The following is a 26,966-nucleotide window of genomic DNA, read 5'->3' on the forward strand; positions in this document are numbered from 1 at the left end:
AAAGTTTGTCACGTTTCAGCCCCATTAACTTCTACTTCTGCTTTAGTTAATATCCCTTTCAGCTGCCAAACTACCTTGCCATTCTTTTCCCTGGAAAGTAGAATTCTAGAAAGGAGAAAGAATGCAAGATTTTCTCCCAATTTGGACAGCAAGATCTACATTGAGAAAGTATAGCGCTTCAAACTGCTTTCTGACAAGTATACCTAAAAGTGTCTGTGTCCAATTAGGAAAATTTAAAAGAATCTAACTGCTGCAAAAACAGCTTTAAGGCAATAGAATACCAAATAAATAACAAAGAATACAGAGGGAAGAAAGAGAAATTCAAATCAAGTCAGTGTATATTTTCAATATAGAACTTGTTTAGTAAAATATCATACCCACATATATGTGGCAAGTACCTATAAACTACATGTGTTCATTTTTGTACATTTATATTATTCACTTATATTTATAGCCTAAATTGAACATCAAATTGAGATTTGTTTAATTTGAGATGATATAAACCTTCTAATAATGTTATATAAAGTTTCTGAACATAAGTGAATTAATACATCTTAATGTTTTTGTGTACTTAAAGACAGTATTTTTTAGAGAAAATTTCTGAAAGATTCTTTTCTGAGTGTCACAGTTGTATACATGTGCGTGTACATACATATATGCACATGTGCTCAACTCAGTTCTTCATCCCTACTTTTCTTTTTAGTTTTTTTTTTTTTTAACTGAAGTACAGTTAGTTGATTTACAATGTTGTGTTAGTTTCAGGTGTACAGCAAAGTGATTCAGTTATATATATATATATTCTTTTTCAGATTCTTTTCCATTATAGGTTACTACAAGATACTGAATATAGAATATAGTTCCCTGTGCTATACAGTTGATCCTTGTTCATCCCTACTCCTTCTTAAATTAAATGACATTTTTGTCAGACTGCAAATATTTTAATAAAAAACAGATGCTGCAACTATTGGCTAATATACTGAGTATTTCAAATATATCTCAGAGATATGAAGGGAAAAACAGCAGAGTGCTGGTGTTTAAGGTCTATTTGATAATGAACAAAGTAATAGCTCTAGTTTTTAAAAAGTCTTTACATAGTATATGTGCAATCACTTCAACAGAAAATCAACACATTTTTCATTTGTCTTAAGAAAATATTAAAAATTTTAACTGATAAACGTTTACCGGTGGTAGAGAGATATAAAATTCCATCCTTGAAGAACAACTTAATAGAGTAAAAGCCAAAAGTGCCCAAATATACACAGTAATGTATAATTTCATCATATCATTTCTTACCAGGGTCTCTAAAATAATTTAGCACTTGTTCTACCTATCTCTACCATCTAGATCTCAAGGACATCTGGTAATTTCAATATTCACAAATCTCAGTGAAAAAGATTGAGCTAAATATATGACTACGTCAACAAGTGTTTATTGAATGGCCTACTGTGTTATATCCAAAGTAGTAGTTCTTAAGCAATCAGAAAGTGCTACTTACCAGCAAGTGTATAATCCATATCAAAACCAAAACACTTTATTTTTTCCATGGCTAAACTTCGGTTCACAAACACCCTAAAGAAAGGAGCAAAAAATGATATCTCAATTAACACTGAAACAACAACAAAAATTAAGTTCAATGGAATTATTTGTCTATCTTTCTAGAATGCATTTAAATACCAATATTAAGATTCATAATATAAATTATTCAAGTCCTCCTTATACCATAAGTGACATCAGATATTATACAAAAATACGTAAATTTCCTTATTGTGTCTTGATTTTAATGATGTCATGTACTCAAGTTTTCAGAGAATCAGCTCTCCTTTTCTAAGTCAGACCCCATAAAATAAGCTTATTTCTGAGATTTTATAATTCATTCACTCATTCATTTAGTTTATTTAATAAACAGAGGTTCATTTAAAGCCTACCATATGCCAGACACTAAAGACACAAATATAAACAGATTCATGTGACAAAAGCAAATAATTATAGCAATTCAATAAATGCTATAAAATAACATGCAGGAGAGAAAACAAGTTGTTTAGAGAACAGATGAGATGTCTGAGCTGATTTTAACAATTAGTAGAAGTTTTCCAGTAGGACAAAGCAAGAAGGGCATTCCAGACGGAATGACAAAGGAAAGACAGGGTTTGTAATGAACCAAAAAACATTTACTGAGGCTGGAGCTGGGTTTTCTTTGGTTTTACTTTTGTTTGTTTTTGCAAACGGAAGTTTTCCAGAGGAGAAGGGAAAGAGGCAACAAAGGTTATGAAGGTAAAAAAAGGATAGCAAGGGTCAAATTAATGAAGACTTTGTATGTCACATTAGAGAGTTTGGACTTTATCCTGCAGGCAAGAACAAATTAGCAGATTTTGATGAAATGAAATAATCAGATTCAAATTTCAGAAAGATCGCTATGAAGACACAGAGAAAACTAAACATATAATAGTATGGTGGATCATCACCATGATGGTGCTTTGTGGCAAGTTTTAATCATCTCTGAAAATAAGGATACCTCCTCCATCTGATCCCAAAGTATGGTGGGCAAAATTACTGAATGGTTTATCCTCTTATTACCAAACCTCTTCTTTGCCTTCATTTCATAAGTAGCTATGAGAAATGAGAATGCTACAAATCACCCAGGAAACTTGGTAGAAATAAAGATACCTGGGCTGGGCTTCCTGCATTAACAATATAGGTCAGTAGTCTCCAAAGAGGAGTGACTGCACCTGGGGATACAGAAAACTCCACTGGGATACAGAAGAAAATATTACAGCTTCTACTCAAATTTATCTCATCATTTTAAAATGTCTAATTTGTGTATGTTTTCTACTACATACAAGTAAGAATAGTAGTATAGGTAATTTGTAAATAAGCACACACAGGGATGAATGCTCCATATTTTAACTGTGAAATACTCAAGAGTTTGGAAACCACTAATCTAGATAATGACTTTTTAAAAAAACTTCACCAACTCAAATATTACTGTTTTAAACTTTATTAGAAAACTTTTCCTCTCATCTCAGAATGTATGTACCAATTTTATTTTATTATTTTTTTAACTTTTTATTTTATATTCGAGTATAGGCAATTGACGATGTTGTGATAGTTTCAGATGCACAGCAAAGGGACTCAGCCATATATATGCATGTATCCATTCTCCCCCATACTGCCCTCCCATCCAGGCTGCCACATAACACTGAGCAGAGTTCCCTGGTATGCACTAATTTTAAATGCAGACAAATAATCAAATATTTGCTTTAAAATATTTTAATAGGGCTTCCCTGGTGGCGCAGTGGTTGAGAATCTGCCTGCTAATGCAGGGGACACGGGTTCGAGCCCTGGTCTGGGAGGATCCCACATGCCACGGAGCTACTAGGCCTGTGAGCCACAACTACTGAGCCTGCGCGCCTGGAGCCTGTACTCCGCAACGAGAGGCCGTGATAGTGAGAGGCCCCTGCACCGCGATGAAGAGTAGCCCCCGCTTGCTGCAACTAGAGAAAGCCCTCACACAGAAACGAAGACCCAACACAGCATAAATAAATAAATAAATAAATAAATAAATAAATAAATAAATAAATAAATAAACTCCTACCCCCAACAACAAAAAATTTATTTTAATAGGGGACTTAAAAATCAATAGGTCCTTGAATTCAGAAATGTTATCTTCTAAAAAATATGAAAATCATTACTTACCTCATAGTGCGCTATGCACACTAGATTAGCTTTATAAAACTCTTAGTTCCTGAGAGAGCTGTTATATAAAACATCTACACTTTCTTTCCCTAGAAAACCTGGTATTCTGTAAAATCAACATTTACTTTGATTAGGTTAATAATGGACGGGAGGGGAAGAGTAGGGAATAGCTGAAAGATACAGGGAACTAGAGGATAAATGACACCTACCCAAATCTTTAAAAAAAAAAAAAACAAACCCAAACTCCAACTATATCACCATGACCCTTCTACCACTTCATCAAACTTCACTCTATTTCTACTGATTGGAGCATCTACTTTATTATCACCTTTTTCCAGTTATATAAATCCTTATGAAGGCACAAGAGAGGGAAAAGACACCGAGTAATGGTTTTAACTCTGGAAACACACTGAAGCTCAGGCTTTTCAAACACACTCTCAATTCAGGCTAGGGGGCCAACGGGATCAAATCCTTGATCAGAGCCCAAACAGCTGACATGCCTAAAATATTCTATGGGAATTCAGGCAGGAACAGACTGGGAAGATTTTTCTTTCCAGGAGAGATATATGTGGAGCCACATAATAAAAGAAACAGTTTTGATCCTGATAGAAGAATGATGCAAGCTGGTTTTAGGCACAGCTAAAATCACAGAAAAAAAAGATACTTTGCTAGTATCACTCAATCACTGATAAAGGTAGAAAGAAACTATCAACAGACCCAGTTAGATAGTTTACCTGTTTCTTTCTCATCCAGAAGAGAGGTTAAGCCTGTATTCCTTTTCATATTTTTTAAGGATATAGAGATCATAATGTACCTTAGGTATTATCCAGAGAAACTCTGGGAATGATATATATCAGGAATAAGAAAATCTGTTTTTTCTGTGAAAATAATCGTTGCTAAATATCCATCAAATCACACTCTTTCCTTGTTGACTAACTGGTCACTTGATTCAATCAACACATTTGTTGAATGCTTATTACAAAGCAAGTACCATTTTATGACATATATCCTAGAAGCTGTCCTTTAGGGAGTAGCTAAAACTATCAAAGACTTTCTAGGTGTCTAAAATTAGAAAATAACACATTTTTCTATGAAACCAAATATCCTTTATCTTTTCATTTTCATTTAAAATAAGTACCCTCACCCACAGAAGCAACTCCTGAATTTAAAAAAGAAACAATCACTCCTGTCTCCCCATCTAATTTATTCCTATTATGAAACAGGAAGAAAAACCTCACATATATTCTCATCTCTCCTTTTCTTTCCCTAATTTATGCTACAACATGGGAGATGGGGCCAACAGGGAATTAAATCTAATTCGTACATGAATATCTAAAGTGCATAAGCAAAGCTATGATGACAAAATGGAACAGCTGCATTATAGAGAACTGTAGTAATATATATGCTACGATTTACAAAGATAATAAACATGCAAATGCTGAAAGTATGCACTGACTTCAGCAGAGAGGCAGCCTTGAGCCAGAAATACCACGTCTCCAGAACATAGTCTTAAAGAGAAACTGATCTCTTGGCCTCAAACTCATAACTATTCTTTATTATTATAATAAAAGAAAGTGTTAGGTACTATATCAATTAAAAGACTGGCTCACTGTTCCACCACACATTTAAAATGAAAATATCCTATCTGCTTGGGGAATCCAAAACTTTCTATTGGTCCCGGGACCCTGACTGTATCTTTGTCAATGCCAGTCAACTTGTGTCACTTTTCTAAATTATTAACCAGTGGAACATACTCCACCTCTATCTTCAAGAGCCTGAATATATTTGTGAAACTTTCCGAAGCTTGCTTTAAATAAAGCACAAAGTTGCCACCCTAGAAAGCATGACTGAACTAAGCATCCAACCTTAAAATGCAATTATCAGCCAGAAATTCCTACATACTAAGTCATTTGCAAGATATAGATTTGAGCATTAAAACAAGAGACACAATCTTTAGGAGACAGACCCAGAAACACTATAAAACCAGGCACAGACTTCAACACAAAGACAAATGTAACCGTTTTTACTATCATATAACACTGCAGTAAGGCATAAAACTTGAAGAAATGCTATCCAAATAAATATAGATATTAATCAAAAGAAACAGGACTATCAATATAATGTGCTTTAAGAACAGGGATCTAGTATTCTTACACTTAATGAACATGCAATTTACTAAATTTGGAATTTTGTAAATAGCAAACTCTTAATGGTTTTGAGATTTAACTCATAATTCAAAGCAGTATTACCTCATCTGTCACTGGTTGCCGTTCTGCAAAGTGTGCAACTATCAGAGTCAACTAGTTCTTGAAGTCACATAACAAAATTCTTCTTCAAGACCCTAGTATAATTTTTTGTGTGTGACTTTAACCTTACTTCAAAAAGACTGTTTTAGTCTGAACCAGGCCCCCTCAACAGCATGTATCTTCTGAGACAGTGTTGGAGAAAACACCTCTGTGTCTAATTTAACTTGTCATTGGATATCACTGTTGCTCCACACAAATCCATTTGGAATAGAATTTCTTTGGCACTGGTGAACTTTATCCCTAGCTCCTCCCCCTGCCTAAGAATCACAAGTTCCTGGCCAAAGGCCCAATAACAGTTACTGCAACAATAAATGAGAATAAGGATACAAGTAAAAAATCTTCCTAGGCATGTTTTGGTTATGGGTTTGTGTAATTATATTACTCAAAGTTTGTTGCAATCAAAGAAAAGAAAAAGTTACAATGCTTTTTGGAGACTGCCAAATTTAGATTACCAACCAAATGGGTGTGTGTGTGTGTGTGTGTGTGTGTGTGTGTGTGTGTGTGTGTGTGTGTGTGTGTGTGTGTGTGTGTGTGTGTGAGTGAATTAACAGAAAAATGCTATAATGTGAATTTTTGTTTAGTATCTTTTCTCCCCAACTAATTTCTATTTCTGCTATGGCACTCTCATTTTCCCCTCAAGCTTAAAATCTAGTTAACATCTTTTGATTCTTTCCTCTCCCTCAAATCCATATCATCTCACTTGCCTTCATTTAAATTTCCAAATGTCTCTAATCCAGATCTTCCATTCAACTTAAACTGCTAACAATTTGTCCAGGTCCTCATTAACTCTCCAGCAATCATCTCCCAATTGCTGTGCCTGCACACTAATGCCAAATTAATTGCTTTGAAGTAGCGCTACTCAAAGTGTGGTCCACAGACTAATGCTGGTTTGTGAAGTGCTGTTAGTAATTCAAGAAATTGCAAGTATTTAGAAACTTTTATAGCAATTCGACAAAAAACTTTTGTTTGTTGAACACAGTAACAAAAAATGTATACTTACATTTTATGTTTTCATTTTTCTAGTAATTCATTTTTATTATAAGTGTATCAATTTGAAACAGAATAGAATTAAAAAAAAAAAACTGGTCCTCTAACATACATGAGAAGCACTGTCCTAATGCCCAGCTCTATAATCATCTACTCAATAATCTTTAGACATTCCTCACTACCTACCACCAGACTAATATATTACAAATTTTTGTATCTTCAAGGAGTTCAAAGCCTTGGAAAGATGGCGATCTTTCCAAAATCAGTTTTATCTCATGTTGCTCTACATCATGCACCATTTGCTCTAACAATCAAAATGAACTACTTGTTATTTCCTAAAAGTGCCCTGAGGTTTTGTTTATACTGTTCCCCATTCCTGAAATGACCTTCTCAGTTATCTCTATCTTATTTTTCAAGACCCAGCAATTTCAAGTGATTTCTTTAAGAAATTATTCTGGCCATGCCAGAGAACTATGTAACAGTGATGCCTCTGGGTCTCAGATTACTTTTTTAGTTAATGAAAGAGATTTCACCAACAACTAAAATTCTATAAAGTTGTGATCCGTGTGAGCAGTATGAATACTCAAAATCATTTATTTCTATATTTTATCATATACATAAAGTATGTGTTTAATTCTCTTATTCTTTACTGGATTATAAACTTTGAGGCCAGGATTTATTGCCTTCCCAAAAACTAGCATAGGGCCTGGTAAAGACCGGACACAGTATTTAATAGAACTAAAAATTAAATTTAAACTAAACCCTTAATAGCAATTAGTGGTTGCCAGAGGCTGTTGGGGAGAGGGAATGGGGAGTTTCCCTTGGGGGATAATAAAAAATGTTCTAAAATAAGAGAGTGCTGTTGGCTGCACAACTCTTGTGAATATACTAAAACCACTGAATTCTGCTCTTTAAAGGGTGAACTGAATGGTATGTGAACTATATCTCAATAAAGCTGTTCTTTAAAAAAACATAATGGCAAGACCTCATTCTGCCTTTATGTCTCCATTCTTCAGTAAAAGAATGGCAGTGATTAAAAAAAGAAAAAGAAAAAGAAAAAGAAAAAGGGGGCTTCCCTGGTGGCGCAGTGGTTGAGAATCTGCCTGCCAATGCAGGGGATCCGGGTTCGAGCCCTGGTCTGGGAGGATCCCACATGCCGCGGAGCAACTAGGCCCGTGAGCCACAACTACTGAGCCTGCCCGTCTGGAGCTTGTGCTCCGCAACAAGAGAGGCTGCGACAGTGAGAGGCCCGCACACCGCGATGAAGAGTGGCCCCCGCTCGCCGCAACTAGAGAAAGCCCACACACAGAAACGAAGACCCGACACAGCCAAAAATAAATAAATAAATTTAAAAAGAAAGATAAAAACTTTCTAATTTATGAAATGGATTCTTAAAAATTCAAAGTTTAAATACCATGGATATACAGACACAACAAGAAATTTTAGACATTATAAAAACAAAAGTCATTTAAGCATAAGTTTTTGTCTTCATAAACTTGCAGCCAATAACTTCTTACTAATTTGTCTGAATATTTTCTCTGAGGATCATCCTCAGGGGGGATACATTTTGTTTATCAGATTAATGAGAATAGTACCCTGTACTTTCAAAGTCTGAACAAGCATATTATCATTTCTAAAATAATATGTGAATTAATTGTAATTTTTCTCAAATACTCAATATAAATAAGTTCCAGTGAAAAGAAGAGAATGTGGAGGCATGCACAGAACAAAATTAAAGATGATTAAAATTTAAGATGCCATCAATTGTAAAACTCACCCATATTATATGTCACTAGCAAAGGGCAAGGGGGGTAGGTGGGAGGGATGCCCAAGAAAAGTCAGCCTCATAAAGCTAGGATTATCAAAGGGCAATACCCATAATACAAGGAAAAAGGAGAAATAAACCTGCAACAAAGAAAAAGCATATAAGGACATTTGTACATCTCAGCCTTGACAGTGAGTCCAAGGAAGGGGAAAATCCTCCCCCTGAGAATTTGAACAATTAAGTCAGGTAGGTTTGTAGTCTGAATTTACACTACTAGGGTGGTTAACACTGCCCCTAAGTGACTGAGAGAAATAAAATCTTTTCTAGAAGAAATCAACTTAATTCTAGGTGGTATATTGCTAGATGTAGCCCAAATTCAGAGATGTCTAAATGTGAAAAAAAAAATGTGTATCTTAAAAGCGATAAAAGACTAAGAGTAGTGATCATGCTATCTTTCCCCCAAAGACTTCAAAGCATACTTTAAGGAGATTCTCTTTAAGAAATAGACATTAAAATTCCCTTCACCTTCAATCTCAAATGAAGAAACTGCAGTAATGAGAGCAGAATGGTGGGGAATAAAAAAGAGGACTAACAAATGAAGAATACATAAATTAAGGGAGAAACCAGAAACAATGTCAGTACTTCTGAAAATAGATTTACTGTTCTAAAATCTCAGTTGAATTAAAAACAGGTTTTTCCAATCTTTTTTTCCTATTTCCCCCTAAATTCTTTTTTACTTTTTCTCCCCAATTTTTAAAAATAAAAACCAGTGTATAGAAGATAATTTATAAAATGCAGCAAAATATTAAGGTTGAATTCTGTGGGATAAAAATTAGAGAAGAAAATATGTTTATCCATGTTATCATTAGGTCAAATTAACAAGTGTACTGACTGTACCTATAATGGAAAAGAGAGGTCAAAATCTAGAATTTAAAATAAAAGCAAATGCCAAAACTGATTCTGGCCTCTCATTTAAAGGACAATAACTCTAGTAATAAAAGGCTTTCTAACAGCTTTAGAAGACTAGAGTTCAATCATGACACTGAAAGGAGAATGCATTTTTCCTTGCATTACACATCCTAGGGCACCTGTATCTTCCCAAATATATTCCCCTGAATATACATAAACAATAACTGTTTTATTTACAGAATTCTAAATAAACAAGTTGAGGTATATACTTTATTGAGGTATAATTTACTTAAAGTGAAATTCACCCATCTTAAGTGCGAAGTTTGGTGAGTTTTGGCAATTGTATACACTCATGTAACAACTACCCCAATCAACCCAAAATATTCCCTCATGTCCTTCTGCAATACCCGTCCCAACCCATGGCCCCAGACTACCGCTGATCTATGCTTTCTGTCACTAGAGCTTTCAGATAAATGGAATCAAACACCATGTAGTCTGTGTCTGGTCATTTTCCTTAGCACAATACTTCTGAGGCTCATTCATGTTGTTAGATGTATCAAAAATTAGCTCTGACTTCCCTGGTGGCACAGTGGTTGGGAGTCCACCTGCCAATGCAGGGGGCACGGGTTCGAGCCCTGGTCCAGGGGGATCCCGCATGCCACAGAGCAGCTCGGCCCATGCGCACCACAGCTGCTGAGCCTGCGCTCTGGAGCCCACGGGCCACAACTGTTAAGCCCGTGAGCCATGAATGCTGCGGCCCGCGTGCCTGGAGCCCGTGCTCTACAACAAGAGAAGCCACTACAATGAGAGGCTCACACACTGCAGCAAAAAGTGGCCCCCGCTCTCCCCAACTGCAGAGAGCCCGTGCGCAGCAGCAAAGACCCAAGACAGACAGACAGACAGACAGACATAAATAAATAAATAAATTTGTTTTTAAAAAAATTTGTTCTTTTATTCCTGAGTAGTATTCCATTGCATGGATATACCACAATTTGTTTACCCATTCAGTTAATGCATATTTTGAGTTGTTCCCAGTTTTTGGCTATTGTAAATAATAATGCTATGAACACTCACGTACAAATCTGTGGGTATACGCTTTCATTTCTCTTGGAGTAAATACCTAGAAGTGGACTCATTAGTTCATTAGTAAGTATATGTTTAACTTGAAAAGACATTGCCAAAATGTTTTTTTATTTTGCATTCTCATGCAAAATGCGTGAGAATTCCAGTTGCTCCACATGTCAGTGTTTTTAATTTTAGTCATTCTAGTGGGTCTGCAGTGATATATCACTGTAGTTTTAATCTGTATTTCCCTAATGACTAATAATGTAGAGCATCTTTTCAAGTGCTAATTGGCCATGTCTTTTTGTGTGAAGAACCATTTATAAACCGGTTTGTCTCATTATCATGTTATAAGAATTCTTCATATATTTTGGATAAAGTAAGTCCTCTATCAGATACATATGTACTGAGAATATTTTCTCCCAGTCTATGGCTTGCCCTTTCATTTTCCTAACGTTGTCTTTCAAAAAGCAGAGGGTTTTAAAAAAATTTTGATGAAGCTCAATTTATCAATTTTGTCTTCCACGTTTTAATTTTTTTACGTATTTTTTCTGAGAAGTCTTTACCTAATTCACAAACATTTTCACCTACACTTTACTTTTAACTTTTATATTTAAGTCTATGATCCTTTTTGTGGTATTTTTTATATACGGTTGAGGCAAAGGTTGAGGTTCATTTTTTTCTATATGAATGTTTAGTTGTTTCAGCACATCTGTTACAAAGACTAACCTTTTGCCATTGAATTACCATAGCCTCATTACCGAAAATCAATTGACTCTATATGTGTGGGTCTACAAATTCCCTATTAGGTTTCATGATCTATATATATCTATCCTTACACTAATACCACACTATCTTGATTACCACAGGTTTACATAAGGCTCAAGTATAATTTTTGATGATTTAACTCTATTAACAATCCTTTCTCATTACTATTAGGGAAATATTTTATAGATATCAAAATATCACACATACCAAAATTCTGAATATACGAATTCTTTTCATCCCAAAGTAGAAGATTTATCCATTTATTTCTAAAGGTAGCAAAGGAAAATAAAAGCTAACCCATTTCATATATATGATCCATGCATTTCAAATGCACTTGTTCATTACCTATTCAGGCAGTATAAGAACTGCCCCATGGGCCCCTAGAAATAAATCTAAAAGAATATCTCAGGCCTTATGGTGTCCTCTGACTTATACAGAGCGCTTTCTAAATAACCAATTCTAGCATATGTTTTACCATAGGGGAGAAAGTAGTACTAATTTTGATTGCATCTAGAAATATAGTTCTTCTTAAATCTATAAACCAGCTTTATAAACAACCACTTGTACAAGCCTGACAAATATTACCAGCATCCATGATAATACTTATCATAAAAATTGTTTAACAAAAACTGCAAATTTGTAGCCAGTGTTGGAAGGAAAGAAAACATACAAACCTGAAGAGGCAGTCCTCTCATAATTTTCACATTTAAAGAAACCTTAAAATTCTAGTGATGTCATGAGAGGTCTAAAAATAATACAGAATTATTTATACCCATGGCTGTTCTCTTTACCCAATAATGAGGTTTTAAAATAGCAGTAAAATGGGCCAATTTTATTCTGCTCATAATCAATACATGATTAGATTAAAATAAATTCTAAACACGAGGCTATGAAACTATTTCAAAATTTCTATTAGAAAAAAAATTAAGAGCTTCAAGAAAATAAAAATTTAAATTGCACTGTATTCTTAAAGACTTATTTTTGAGGGAATCTATGTCCTATGTGATCAAAGGGAATGTCTCTCTAAAATTAACCAGGTCTAGTTATGCTTGAAGGCTAGAAATGAGAGAATGAACAGTATGCAGCTATTAACTGACATGTCACCTATTATAGTGGTCACAAAAAGAATATCAATAATAATTCAGACTCTGAAACATAAGAGAAAATAATATAAAGACAACAATAAAACCTAACACAGAACTATTTTATATTGCAAAATAAAGAGGAATAGGGGATTCCACTTGAAATTATTTTTTGTCTACACTGCCCAGAAAGAAAACAAAATCACTGGCTGCTTTTCAATCTTTCACACCACTTTCTAAAGGTACAAATTATTTTAAAATGCATTTGAATTTTTAAACTTCATGCATTTCTATGTAAAATTCTTTGGTAAGATACTACTGCTTGCTTCCAATCTTCAAAAACACTTTCTACTGAAAAACAAAATGAGTTTACCACAGGGTAAACAGGGTGCTTGTATCTCACTAAATTTCTATTAAGATCATCCATCCTCAATGCAGTCTTTCAAAATAGCAACAGTAACTTTACAGTAGATTACATGTGAAACACTAACAATGTAAACTTTCAGCTGAATTTCTTTCAATCTCTCACCCCCCCATCTCCACTCTCAGACTGGTAGCAATGCTTATTAATCTCCCAATTCACTCAGATGACTAGAACATCTCTTCACTGAGAAAAATGAGGAGAAAAGAATAATAAACTCACTTACCCTTCCTTAGACATTCTCAAAGATCTACTTCCTCTGGAAGAGAATACAGGATCAACAAACAAGCTTCACTGATCTCTAGAGAACTGTAGCTCATTTGTTAAAGCACAGAGAACTCAGGCCCTGAGAGGCCCAACACATTTGGGCATGATGCCGAACCCTAACCAGGCAATATCTCAGAGACCAATATCCTCAGCTTTAAATACTTGAAAACCAAAGAATAATAGGAAAAAATTGGAGAGCAGGAAAAATAACTAATGGTCTGAACTGTGTAAGACTGGCCAGTTTAGGAAGGAGACAATCCAAATGGTAAGTTCCCGTAAGAGACAGGAATCGTTACTGGCAAACACACAGAAAAAGCAAATTTACCCCCTAATGAGGCCCGCCAACAGTACGCAAACAATGTGAGTTTCACAGAAGGGAGCAGCCCTAGTCAGTCCAAATCATTTAGTTTACTCTGGGAGAAAAAAACAAACAAACAAACAAAAAACCAACATAATACTATGTTTTAATTATCAGTTTAGTTATTTCCTCCCCTTAGAAAATGAACAATGTTAACTACAAGAGAAGGAAGTATTTATGTGCCGATCATATTACAGGAGGAACCTAAAGTATTTCCACACTGTGGTCTTTTTTTCTGATCATTAACTGCTTTTAAGGAAAACATCTGTGTTCACATATATTTTACCCAAACGTCTGAAAATTTCAGCCCATGTGAAAAGAAATTTACAGATCTTTGGCATGTGGGGGATATACCCAGAACATTCTAAAAGTTAATTCCAAATCTTAGAGCAAGCTGAAGCTCGAAAGAAAAACATCTGCAACATTCCTGCCTCCTGACCAATATAATGCATAGGGATTATGCAACATGGGAAGAAATAAACAAGTGTGTGCTAACGTCTAAGAACACTGATATGGCAAATAAGTCCATCTATTGATGATTCAAATTAAAAATAAAATATATATACCTTAAAGAAATACTAGTTGAATTTAAATTTTAACTTTAAAAAATTTTATCTTTAAATAGTATCTAAATATCTTACCATAAAGGTTTCTATTAGTTACTAAAATGTTTAAATAGTCACCAAGTAACTAAAAGCACTACTAAATACTATAAATTCAAACTAAAATTATTTTCAGTGTATTTAGAAAAACAGTATGGTGTAATGGAAACAGAACGAGCACCAGAGCAACTAGGTTTGAATTCAGCTTTCTGGCTGAATAAGTTAATTAACCTAAGCCTGAGATTTTTCATCTATAGAAGACAGATAACATCTGGTAGGGTTGTTGTCTGTCATTGGTAAGCACTCAAAGAACTATTGTAACTTGGGGGGTTGGGGTACAGGGAAAGCAACTCGACTGTCAAGCATTATCTCACCAAAATATCCCTTGAGAAATACATTTTAAAAATCCAATTCTCAAATTATACATGAATAAGAACTTTCACTATCCTCAAACCAAATTCCACAAATACAAGAATACAAACTGAATATGGAAAAATGATCTAATCCCTGAGAGTGCCAAATTCCCATGGCTTCCCTGTATTTCCAGCTTGTGGCATCACAGCTCAGTGTGGTGGAAATAAATGTAATTACTATTTTAAGACTTTACTACTTGTAAAGAGAAAGGAAAACAAAAATCTCACTTGAACGGAGGGTATGCACACTTATATGAGCTTCCTGTGCAAAAGAGACTGCACTGCCTAGCTATTTCAAACTCATATATTTAAGAAATATTTACTAAATATCTACGTGCCAGTGCCTGGTACCAGTAATACAGAAACAAACATGACAGTCCTTGATTTTAAGGAGTTCCAAGTCTAATGGAGGAGACCCACTCAAAATCTGTGAAAAAGTCGTGTGTAACTGTAGTATCAGAGATATGCACAACAGAGAGGTGCATCTATATTCTCCTCAGTCTTAACTGAAAGACAGGATGCCCAACTTGTTGCTGTTAAACTGACACTGTGCTAAGCACCTTATATATTTATTATCTCATTTAATCTTCAAATAACTCTATGAGGTAGAAATTATTCCAATTTCATAGATGACAAAACAAAGTTCACAGCAGTTAAATACTGTGATTCTAAAGAAATTAAACAAAATAATCCAAAATGTTAACCCAAGGCCCAGGTTCCTAACCACCACACTAAAAAGATTAGCAGGTGTTAATCAGACTAAGAGGAAAAGAGGGGTGGAGATCATTCCAACAGAAGAGAAACTATGAATGAAAAGCAGAGTGACACAGACATTATGATGTGTGGAAAAAACCTAGATTCAATTCAGAGTTGATGGAATACAGAGTTTGAGGAAGGGAGCTGCTCAAGATGAAAGTGCAAAGGAAAGGATTAGTCCTCACAGGGCCTTCAATGCTATATTAATGGGCTTAGAATTTATCCCATAGCATGCTGGATGGGATGCCACTAAAAGTCTTAAGCAGAGTGATAAACAGGATTAACAAAACAGATCTGAAGAGGACAAGGCTAAAGGCAGGGAGACCTAATGGGGGATACTTTTGTAAACCACAACAGTGATGACCAGAGCCTGTACTAGCACCATCAGGAATGAAAAGAACAGGCCAGAATCTAGAAAGATTAGGAGGCTGTATTAAAGTGCACACGTGTGCATGTGTGTTTAAATGTATTGAAAGGGGACTAGCAGAATGACCTCCAAACTACTGACAGTGCTCATCTGTGACAAAGAGGTGAAAGGGTAAATGAAGGGGAATGTTCATATTTTACTCTACATATTTCTGTATTTCTGAATATTGCACAGTAAGAATTTATTTGTGTATTACCTAAATAATTTCAAACACTTTAAAAAAAATAAATAAGAGATTAAAATTTGGGATTGATGATTGTATTACTCTCCACTTCTTGGATCTATGGTAGTTACATTCAGAGATGGTTTGTCTTCCTAACAGGAAGAGTAACAATTACAATTCTCTTTTAAAAAGCTTTGAAAAGGAAGTGGTTGGAAATAGAGCCAGGAAACTTCAGGTGTTTTTGATTCTTAAACCAAGTTATTAAGATTTAAATGTTTAATATATAACTGGAAATACAAAAAGTAACAGAGCATATTTGAAAAAAGATTCCAAAATGAAATTCTGAAGAAACTAAAAAATAATAAAAACTAAAATTAAAAATGTGATGAATACAAAAAATCTACAAACAATAAATGCTGGAGAGGGTGTGGAGAAAAGGGAACCCTCTTGCACTGTTGGTGGGAATGTAAATTGATACAGCCACTATGGAGAACAGTATGGAGGTTCCTTAAAAAGTTAAAAATAGAACTACCATATGACCCAGCAACCCCACTACTGGGCATATACCCTGAGAAAACCATAATTCAAAAAGAGTCAGGTAGGGCTTCCCTGGTGGCGCAGTGGTTGAGAGTCCGCCTGCCGATTCAGAGGACACGGGTTCGTGCCCTGGTCTGGGAAGATCCCACATGCCGCGGAGCGGCTGGGCCCGTGAGCCATGGCCGCTGAGCCTGCGCGTCCGGAGCCTGTGCTCCGCAACGGGAGAGGCCACAACAGTGAGAGGCCCGCGTACCCTGGTCCGGGAAGATCCCACATGCTGCGGAACAACTAAGCCCATGCACCGCAACTACTGAGCCTGTGCACCTAGAGCCTGTGCTCCCAACAAGACAAGCCACCACAATGAGAAGCCAGCACACTGCAACGAAGAGTAACCCCCACTTGGCGGCAACCAGAGAAAGCCCGCGCACGGCAACGAAGACCCAATGCAGCCAAAAATAAAAATAAATTAAATAAATTTTAAAAATAAAAATTAAAAAAAATAAAATAAAACAGGTAGCTAGTGGGAAGCAGCCGCATAGCACAGAGAGATCAGCTCGGTGCGTTGTGACCACCTAGAGGGGTGGGATAGGGAGGGTGGGAGGGAGGGAGGGAGACACAAGAGGGAGGGGATATGGGGATACATGTATACGTATAGCTGATTCACTTTGTTATACAGCAGAAACTAACACAACAATGTAAAGCAATTATACTCCAATGAAGATGTTAAAAAAAACTGTGATGAACAGATTCAGGTCAGACCCAACCAAAAAGAGAATTAGTGAACTGGAAGGTAGGTCAGGAAAAACCTTCCAGAATGTAACATGGAGAGAAAAAAGGATGGAAAATACAAAAGAAAGGATATGAGAAGAGAGGAACACAGTGCCAAAGTCTAACATATGCTTATTAGAGTTCAGTAGGAGAGGAGAAAGAGAATAGAGCAAGTACAAAAATGAAAAGATAATGGCTGAGAATTTATAAACCACTTAAACACAAGCATAGAATCAAAAACTCCAATGACTCCCAAGCATAATAAATAAAAAGAAATCCAAAGTTTATTACCTACCAATTTGGGGAGGAATATTAGTGAGAGTGACATTTCTGATAGGCCTTTTGCATATTTTTGACTTTTGAGAGCATGTTACTATTATATATAATAATATAGTTGACCCTTGAAAAAGGAGGGTGTTGGGGCACCAAACCCCAGAGTCGAAAATCCACATATAACTCTGCAGTCAGCCCTCTATTTCCTTGGTTCTGCAAACTAGGAATAGAGAGGGACCTCAAATGAGGGATAGAAAAGAACTTCCTCACATGGAAGCAACCTAAATGCCCATCAACAGCTGAATGGATAAAGAAGATGTAGTATGTATATACAATGGAATATTACTCAGCTATAAAAAGGTATGAAATTGGGTCATTTGTAGAGATGTGGATGGACCTAGAGACGGTCATACATTGTGAAGTAAGTCAGAAAGAGAAAAATATCATATATTAATGCATATATGTGGAACCTGAAAAAATTGGTATAGACGATCTTACTTACAAAGCAGAAACAGAGAACAAACATATGGATACCAAGGGGGGAGAGGGGGTGGGATGAACTGGGAGATTGGGATTGACATATATACCCTACTGATACTATGTATAAAATAGATAACTAATGAGAACCTACTGTATAGCACAGGGAACTCTACTCAGCACTCTGGTGACCTAAATGGGAAGGAAATCCAAAAAAGGGGGGATATGTGTATATGTATAGCTGACTCACTTTGCTGTACAGTAGAAACTAACACAACATTGTAAAGCAACTATACTCCAATAAAAATTTTAAAAAGTAAAGAACAGAACTTCCTCAACCTGATAAAGGGCAGCTATGAAAACCCTGCAGCTACCATCAAACTTAATCATTAAAGACTGCAACCTTGGGACTTCCCTGGTGGCACAGTGGTTAAGAATCCACCTGCCAATGCAGGGGACACAGGTTCAATCCCTGGTTCGGGAAGATCCCACATGCCGCGGAGCAACTAAGCCCATGCACCTCAACTACTGAACCTGAGCTCTAGAGTCCGTGAGCCACAACTACTGAGCCCACGTGCCAGAACTACTGAGCCTGTGCTCTAGAGGCCGTGAGCCACAACTACTGAGCCTGCGTGTTGCAACTAATGAAGCCCGCAGGCCTACAGCCCGTGCTCCACAACAAGAGAAGGCACCACAATGAGAAGCCCGTGCACTGCAATGAAGAGTAGCCCCCGCTCGCTGCAATTAGATAAAGGCCACGTGCAGCAACAAAGACACAACGCAGCCAAAAAAAAAAAAAAAAAAAAAAAAGACTGCAACCTTTCTTCCCAAGATGAGGCAAAAGAAAAGGATGTCCACTCTCATGAGTTTTATTTAGCACGGTACTGGACATTCTAGTCAAGGCAATCAGGCAAGAAAAGGGGTTTCCAAACTAGAGAAGAAGAAGTAAAACTATCCTTATTTGCAGATGACATGATCTTATATATAGAAATCCCTAAAGAATACACACACACACACACACACACACACACACACACACACACACACACACACACACAATTAGAGCTAATAAATCTGGCAAAGTTGCAGGATATAAGATCAATATGCAAAAACCAGTTGTATTTCCATAAACTAGCAATGTACAATCCAAAAATAAAATTAAGAAAACAATTCCATTTACTATAGCACCAAAAATCATAGACTAATTAGAAATGAACTGAACAAAAGTAGTGTTAAGACTTATATACTGATAACTACAAAAACTGTTGAAAGTGATTAAAGAAGGTCTAAACAAATGTAAAGACATCCCATGTACATCAATCGGAACACTTGATATTGTTGAGATGATGATACTCCTCAAACTGATATAGAGTCAATGCACTCCCTATCGAAATCCCAGTTGGCTTTTTCACAGAAATTGACAAGCTGATCCTAAAATTCTTATGTACATAGAAGGTCCCCAGAATAGTCAAAACAATTTTGAAAAGGAAGGAAAAACTAACTGTAGGACTTACATCACAATTTCAAAACTTAATACAAAACTGTAGCAATTAAGACTGTGTAGTACTGACATGAGGACAAACAGACCAATGGAATACAATGGGGAGGCCAGAAAGAAACATATATCTCTGGCTAACTGATTTCTGACAAGAGTACCAGATAATTTAATGTGGAAACAATACTCTTTCAGCAGAGCTAAGATAACTGGATATTCACGTGCAAAAGAATGAATTTAAACCCCTATCTTGCACCATATACAAAAATTAACTCAAAATGTATCCAAAACCTAAATATAAAACATAAAACTATAAAACTCTTAAAGGAAAATATAGGTGTAAATCTTTGTGACCGTAGGTTAAGCAATGATTTCTTAAACATGATGACAAAAGCACAAGCAACAAAAACCATAGATAAATTGGACTTCATCAGTATTAAAAAACATTTGTCCTTCAAATGACATAACCAAGAAGGTGAAAAGACAACCCACAGAATGGGAGAAAATGTCTGAAAATCATATACCAGACAAAGGTTTAGTATCTAGAAAACATGAAGAACTTATACAACTCAATAATAAAAAAAAAATCAATTAAGAAATGGGCAAAGGATCTGAAGAGATATTTCTCGAAAGAAGATATACAAATGGCCAATAAGAGCATAAAAAGATGCTCAACATCATTAATCATAAGGGAAATGCACATCAAAATCACAATGAGATACCACCACACACACACTAGGATGGCTATAGTAATTTTTAAAACCCACTAACAATAACAAGTGTTATTTTGAAGGGTGTAGAGAAATTGGAAGCCACAAACATTGCTGAAGGGAATGAAACAGATGCATTTGCACTGGAAAACAGTTTGATAATGTTTCAGTAAGTTAAAGTTACCATATGACCCAGCAAATTCTACTGCTAGATATATAATCCCCAACACTGAAAACATGTCCACACAAAATGTATACACAAATGTTTGAAGGAGCACTACTCATACCAGTCAAAATGTGGAAACAATCCAAATATTAAGCAACAGATGAACAGATAAACAAAATGTGGTATATTCAGACAATGTAATATTATTCAGCCATTAAAGGAATTAAGTATTGGCTCATGCTACAATACGGATGAACCCTGAAAACATTAAGTGAAAGAGATAGAAAGAAAAAAAGCCACATATTTTATGATTCAATTTATATGAAATGTCCAGAATAGACAATTCCATAGAGACAGAAAGTAGATCAGTGGCTGTCAGGGATTGAGGAGAGAAGGGAATGGGGAGTAACTAATAATGAGTGTGGGGTTTCTTTTTGGAGTGAAGAAAATGTTCTGGAATTAGATAGTGGTGATGGTTACATAACTCTCGATATACTAAACCCCACTGAATTGTATATTCAATAGTGTTCCTTTTTCCGAGTTATATTTCATTGTGTGGATGTACTGCATTTTATTTACGCATTCATCCACTAAAGGATATTTGGGTTGTCCCTTGTTTGAGGCAATTATAGACTGATATACTATAAACATTATTCATGTACAGTTTTTTGTGTGAGCATAAAGTTTTCCTTTACCTAGGGCAAGTATCTAGGAGTAAGATCTCTGGGTCATTGGCTAAGGGTCTCTAACTTTACAAGAAATTACCAAACTGTTTGGCAGAGTAGCTGCAGCAATGTATCAGAGCTCCAATTGCTCCACATCCTTGACAGCACTTGCTATCTCCAGTATTTTTTATTTCAGCCACTGTAATAGGCATATACAATGTGGTTTTAATTTGTATTCCCTAATGGCTAGTGATGTTACAAATATGCGTGTATGCCATCCATATATCCTCTGTAAGTGACATGTCAGTCTTTTGCCCATTTCTTCATTGGGTTGTTTTCATATTATTGAATTTTAAAAGTTCTTCATTTATTCTGAATACAAGTTCTTTATCAGATATGTGATTTACAAATATTTTCTCAGTCTGTAGCTAAAAACTGAAAAAAGCCCAAAGGTCCATTAACAGAAAGTAAATCAACAAACTGTGGTATAATGATACAATGGAATGCCAGATAGTAATAAAAAGAACAAATTACTGATATACACAAAAACATGGATGAATCTCTCAGACATTACACTGAATAAAAGAAGCCATATCCAAAAGAATCCTTGAGGGAGTTCCCTGGTGGCCGAGTGGTTAGGATTAGGGGCCGTCACTGCCATGGCCCAGGTTCAATCCCTGGTCAGGGAACTGAGATCCCTCAGGCTGCCTGGTGCAGCAAAGCAACACACACACACACACACACACACACACACACACACACACACACACACACACACACACACACACACACACACACACACACACACACACACACACACACACTCACTCCTTGAAGGTGAAATACACTATCTAAATATGATTAACATTTCCTCAGCCTGAGTTTCTTACTGCAGGATTTCATTAAATCAAAGATCTGCTATCATTTATTCTTTCTCTTCCTTGATGCCACCACCACCGCTACTTCCTGCTTCATTTTACTCTTAGGTATACTGCTTTGGGAAGAAGCACAGAGGGAACGGTAGCAGAGAAACAAATTGAGCATGTTTTAGGATCCAGCATCTTCTTTTGAACAATAAAGTTTAGAGAATTTGTATTCCATAAGTAGTATCACTGATCATTATAAAGCGTACTTGTATCTAGAACAGACAAAACCTATGATGTAAGAAAAGGTATGTCACTGAGAGAATTTTTTAAATTCAACTTTTTATGTTGAGATAATTGTAGATTCACATGCAGTAGTAAGAAATAATACAGAGAGATACCCTACACTCTTCACCCAGTTTCCCCTCAGTGGGAACATCTTGCATAAACATAGTACAATATCACAATATCACAACCAGGAAACTGACCTTGACACAATCCACCAACCAGATTTCACCAGTTTTACATGCACTCATTTGTGTGTGTGTAGACTCATGTAATCACCACTAGAGTCAAGATACAAAACAGTTCCATCACGAGGATTCCTTGTACAACTTTTTATAGCTACACCCACCTCCCACCACCCAAGCCAATCCCTAACCCCTGGCAACCACTACTCTTTTCCCAATCTCCATAATTTTGTCATTTCAGGAATGTTAGAGACACGAAATCATACAGTAAGTAACCTTTTGAGATTTGCCTTATTAACTCAGCATAGTTTACCTGACCTGTATTAAAGTTGTGTGTATCAATAGTTAATTCGTTTTTATTGCTGAAGAGTATTCCATCGATCAAATGTTTTGGGTCAAAATAAATAAAAATTTTAAATCTTACCAATTCCTGAATCCCCATTTGTCATTCCTTAGGAATATGAAACTCTAACCAAAGCATTAGAATGATACACTAACAAAAAAATTTAGTACAGTTCTGATACTCTAGCTCACTTTTTAAAACATTCTTTTTAAAAAAAATTTATTTATTTTATTTATTTATTTTTGGCTGCGCTTGGTCTTCATTGCTGCGCACGGGCTTTCTCTAGTTGTGGCGAGTGGGGGCTACTCTTCGCTGCGGTGTGTGGGCTTCTCATTACCGTGGCTTCTCTTGTTGTGGAGCACGGGCTCTCGGCACATGGGCTTCAGTAGTTGTGGCACGCGGACTCTAGAGCGCAGGCTCAGCAGCTGTGGCACATGGGCTTAGCTGCTCCGCAGCCTGTGGGATCTTCCCGGACCAAGGCTTGAACCCGTGTCCCCTGCATTGGCAGGCGGATTCTTAACCACTGTGCCACCAGGGAAGCCCCTCACTCTTATTCTGACAAGATGTATGTACATTATTTAAGGATGGCTCCTTGGCATTCCTGAGGACCTGTATTTCCATGTGATTTTCAATTTATAATATGGCTACTGAAATGTTAACAATTTATCCATTTGAATATTTGAAACCATACTGAAATGGCAGGTTAATTCGGCTTGATTGATGACACAACTAAAAAGCTGAATGACATTCATGTGATATCGATAAGTGGTTGACAAAAAAATTAAAATTTATCAACCTGTAATCTTTGCATAAAACCTGATACCTACTTTTAATTTGAGGTTAAAAAAAAAAACATTTCTACTTCTACTAATGTGCCAAGCTATAGGTACTAAAAAATAATTTTATATAGGCATGCAAATTCCTTTTTATTACTTAAACATATATAATAAACTTATTTTGATTGGAGAATTATTATTCAACAGATTTAAATAAATACTGGTATGAAGGCCAAAATTTCAATTTAAAAAAATAATTTCAGATAAATATATAAAGAACTTTAAAGACAAAGTAACTGCAGTGTCTTTCAAAATAAGGCAAGGGAGGGTGGGATGAATTGGGAGATTGGGATTGACATATATACACTACTATGTATAAAATAGATAACTAATGAGAACCTACTGTATAGCACAGGGAACTCTGTGGTGACCTAAATGGGAAGGAAATCCGAAAAAGAGGCGATATACGTATACATATAGCTGATTCACTTTGTTGCTGTACAGTAGAAACTAACACAACATTGTAAAGCAACTATACTCCAATAAAAATTAATTTAAAAAAATTAAAATAAAAAAATAAGGCAAAAGACTGGATAACCAAAAATTCACAAGCCCAATTACTTACCAAATTTCAGTTCAACATGATAAAAACCACTGATAAATTCATAAGCTGTGTTCATAAAGAAAGAGCAAATTCACTTACAAAAATTCTTTCGTACTGTAATCATCAAAACTTTAAAAGGATAAAACCAAATACCTGACTTCAGCATCCTGGACACTGTCAACAGGGAGAGCAAACGAAAATTCTAATTGTTCCATTCCTGGATATGGTAGATACAAACTGTGATCTGTACTCATCACTATCAGATTTTAAACAGGATACTATTTAAGAGGTAAGTGTCTAACCTGCCTCCTTCAAGCGACAGTAACATATGAGCAGCTCAGCCTGTCTCTGACCATACACCAAAATATATTCCAAAGAAGGGTTTGGCCTGATGATTAGCTCCAGCCTAGAAGACTCAACAATCATAATAAGGAAATGGAAGAAGAACAAGTCATACATTCTGAAGGCCAGTTTCTTAATAGTGACACATGACCATTATTTCCATATTGAAACTTGGAAGACCAATATTAAGCAAAAAAAGCTAGAAGTTAGATATTTATTTACTTAATTAAAAATATTTAGCTTCTTCTAAAAGGGAATTCTAAAGCATCACATACAATGTACAGTTATGATAAATGATCATCACAGCCTGCCTAATTTAACCAATGATAAATTAGCAACCCCAATAAATGTCTTTAATAAAAAGCCCTGAAAGAGAACATTCTACAAATTGACTTAACTAGAAAACTAAAACAAATTTCTTTTAAATGCTTTCTATTTAAAAATTTTAATTAACAAAAGTAAACACTTGCAAGAGTTCAAGAACCTAATTTTTTATATTAAAAGGAAATTCTGCAATATGCTACAGCATGGATGAACCTTGAAGACATCATGCTAAGTGAAACAAGCCAGTCACAAGAAGACCAATACTGTATGATTCCTTTTATATGAGGTACTTAGGGTGGCCAAAATCATCAAGACAGAAAGATAATGGTGATTAGTTGCCAGGGACTGGGGTGAGAGGAGAATGGAAAGTTATTGCTCAGTAGGTGTAAGGTTTCAATTTTACAAAATGAAAAGAGTTGTGGGGATGGACAGTGGTGATAACTACACAACAATGTGAATGTATTTAATACCACTGAACTGTATACTTAAAAACAGTTAAGATGGCAAATTTTATGGTATGTGTACTTTATTAAAATTCTATTTTAGTAAAAAAAAAGGGGGGAAAATAGGGGAAAAAATAGAAAAAGGGGGAGGGAGTTTTAAATGACTTAAGAATTCAAACCCTTCAAGATGCTTTTTCTATTCTTTCTATTGTTTCAGATTCCACTCTACTATATGAAGAATGTAGGGTACAGAGCCTGTCCAGAATCTTCCAGGAAGTATCATTCTAAATGAGTCAGAAGTGCTCTCAGGCTGTGAAATATTAAATACAATTAGGACACTTGATGTTTCCTAGATGATCTCTCTTCATTGCATAATTCTAGCCCTTGTTTCCACTGATAAATACATTACATCACAACCAAACGTATACTTCATGAATATAAAGACTGAGCAAATAATTGAACAGAAAGTATAAAACACCTCTATATTTTATCTCTTCCAAATGCATGTTTTATTTATACATACACACATAAACACTCTGTTTTATATTTTAATTCCCACGCACATCTAGCAACACGTCTCACACGCTGCAGGGGATCATTGGTACCCACTGATTGATTCTGAGTCTTCATATCTTAATGGGAACCTGAAATGTTTTTACTCTTTCAGGGTTTAAGAAAAAACAGCAGCCTAACATCTAGAAATGCTACATAGCCAGCAGATGTTTCTGCTTAATAGGGTTAAATCAATTTGTTATGGAATACTTTGTTTCCTTCATATAAACACATTCACCAGAGAACTGCCAAGAAGGTGAAATCACAACCTGCTGGGCCAGTGACTGGGAGTTTATTCAGTAAATGCTCAGCTTGTTTTCACTTGTGGATCAGTTGATTAAAGACTCTTATATGTAGTGTGTAACATAAACTCCCAAGTAAGCAATTATTAATTAGCAATTATTAAGTTCAAAGCAACAAACATTTATTGAGCATAGAATTTTTAAAGCTAGAAGAAGACTTAAAGATCTTCCTCTTTAATCTCATCATCTTATAGCTAAAGAAACCACCACCCAGGGAGGCTAACTGGTCTCCCCAGGATCACAACAAAACCTGAACCCAGCTCTTCCAACTCTGACTCCAACTGTTTACTTCTTTTCCATTGCTTAGAACAAATTTCAGAGACAGCATTATAAGCTTATATTTTGTCATCTTCACTATGTTCCTAGGTCCAATGTATCATAAATATACAATGTATTTGATTCCTAGACATTTACATTTTTAAAGTAGATCACTTGTGTACATTTCTTTTTGATCTTGATTATTAAAATTATGTACAAATATTCAATATAAGTGTTTTGGTTCCTTGAAGTATACTACTAATATAAATATGGCTTATTTTTCTTTCTGGTAGATTTGTACCACCAAGTGATCAAAATAGAAAATTTATGGGGGCCTAAAACAAGGTAAATGGGTACTGCCTACAGTGGGATGGACTGGAGATTCCACCTTGCCCAGACAGAGATTTCCTGTCAGCTCCTGTGCTTAATTTAGGTCATACTGAGCTAAGGACTATGTAAAATATAAATATGCATTAAATGAAACTGACAAGAAAGGACAGTTTATATTGCATGAAGCTGTTGTTCAACAAATACTGGATGGTAAGAGAACATAAAACCCCTCTGACCAAACCGAACCAAGAATGTAGAAGAAATGGGTGTTCCCAATGAACATAACAAG

The 26,966-nt window shown here is 35.7% G+C and overlaps 1 protein-coding gene across 4 annotated transcripts in view; it reads right to left on the reverse strand.

The window, feature by feature from the left end:
- Positions 1-26,966, reverse strand: part of NT5C2 (5'-nucleotidase, cytosolic II) — a 103,625-nt gene that overhangs the window by 43,533 nt on the left and 33,126 nt on the right. For 2 of the 4 annotated variants that reach the window (XM_082674366.1, XM_082674365.1), the window contains exon 3: positions 1,496-1,569. In XM_082674366.1, the coding sequence (XP_082530492.1) occupies positions 1,496-1,569 (74 nt within the window). Of the gene's footprint in view, positions 1-1,495; positions 1,570-5,942; positions 6,119-13,219; positions 13,335-26,966 lie in introns of those variants that run through there. The other 2 variants (XM_082674367.1, XM_082674368.1) reach the window with 2 other exon arrangements.

The sequence above is a fragment of the Grampus griseus genome (assembly GCF_964374135.1).
Source record: "Grampus griseus genome assembly, chromosome: 16".
NCBI classification, from domain to species: domain Eukaryota; kingdom Metazoa; phylum Chordata; class Mammalia; order Artiodactyla; family Delphinidae; genus Grampus; species Grampus griseus.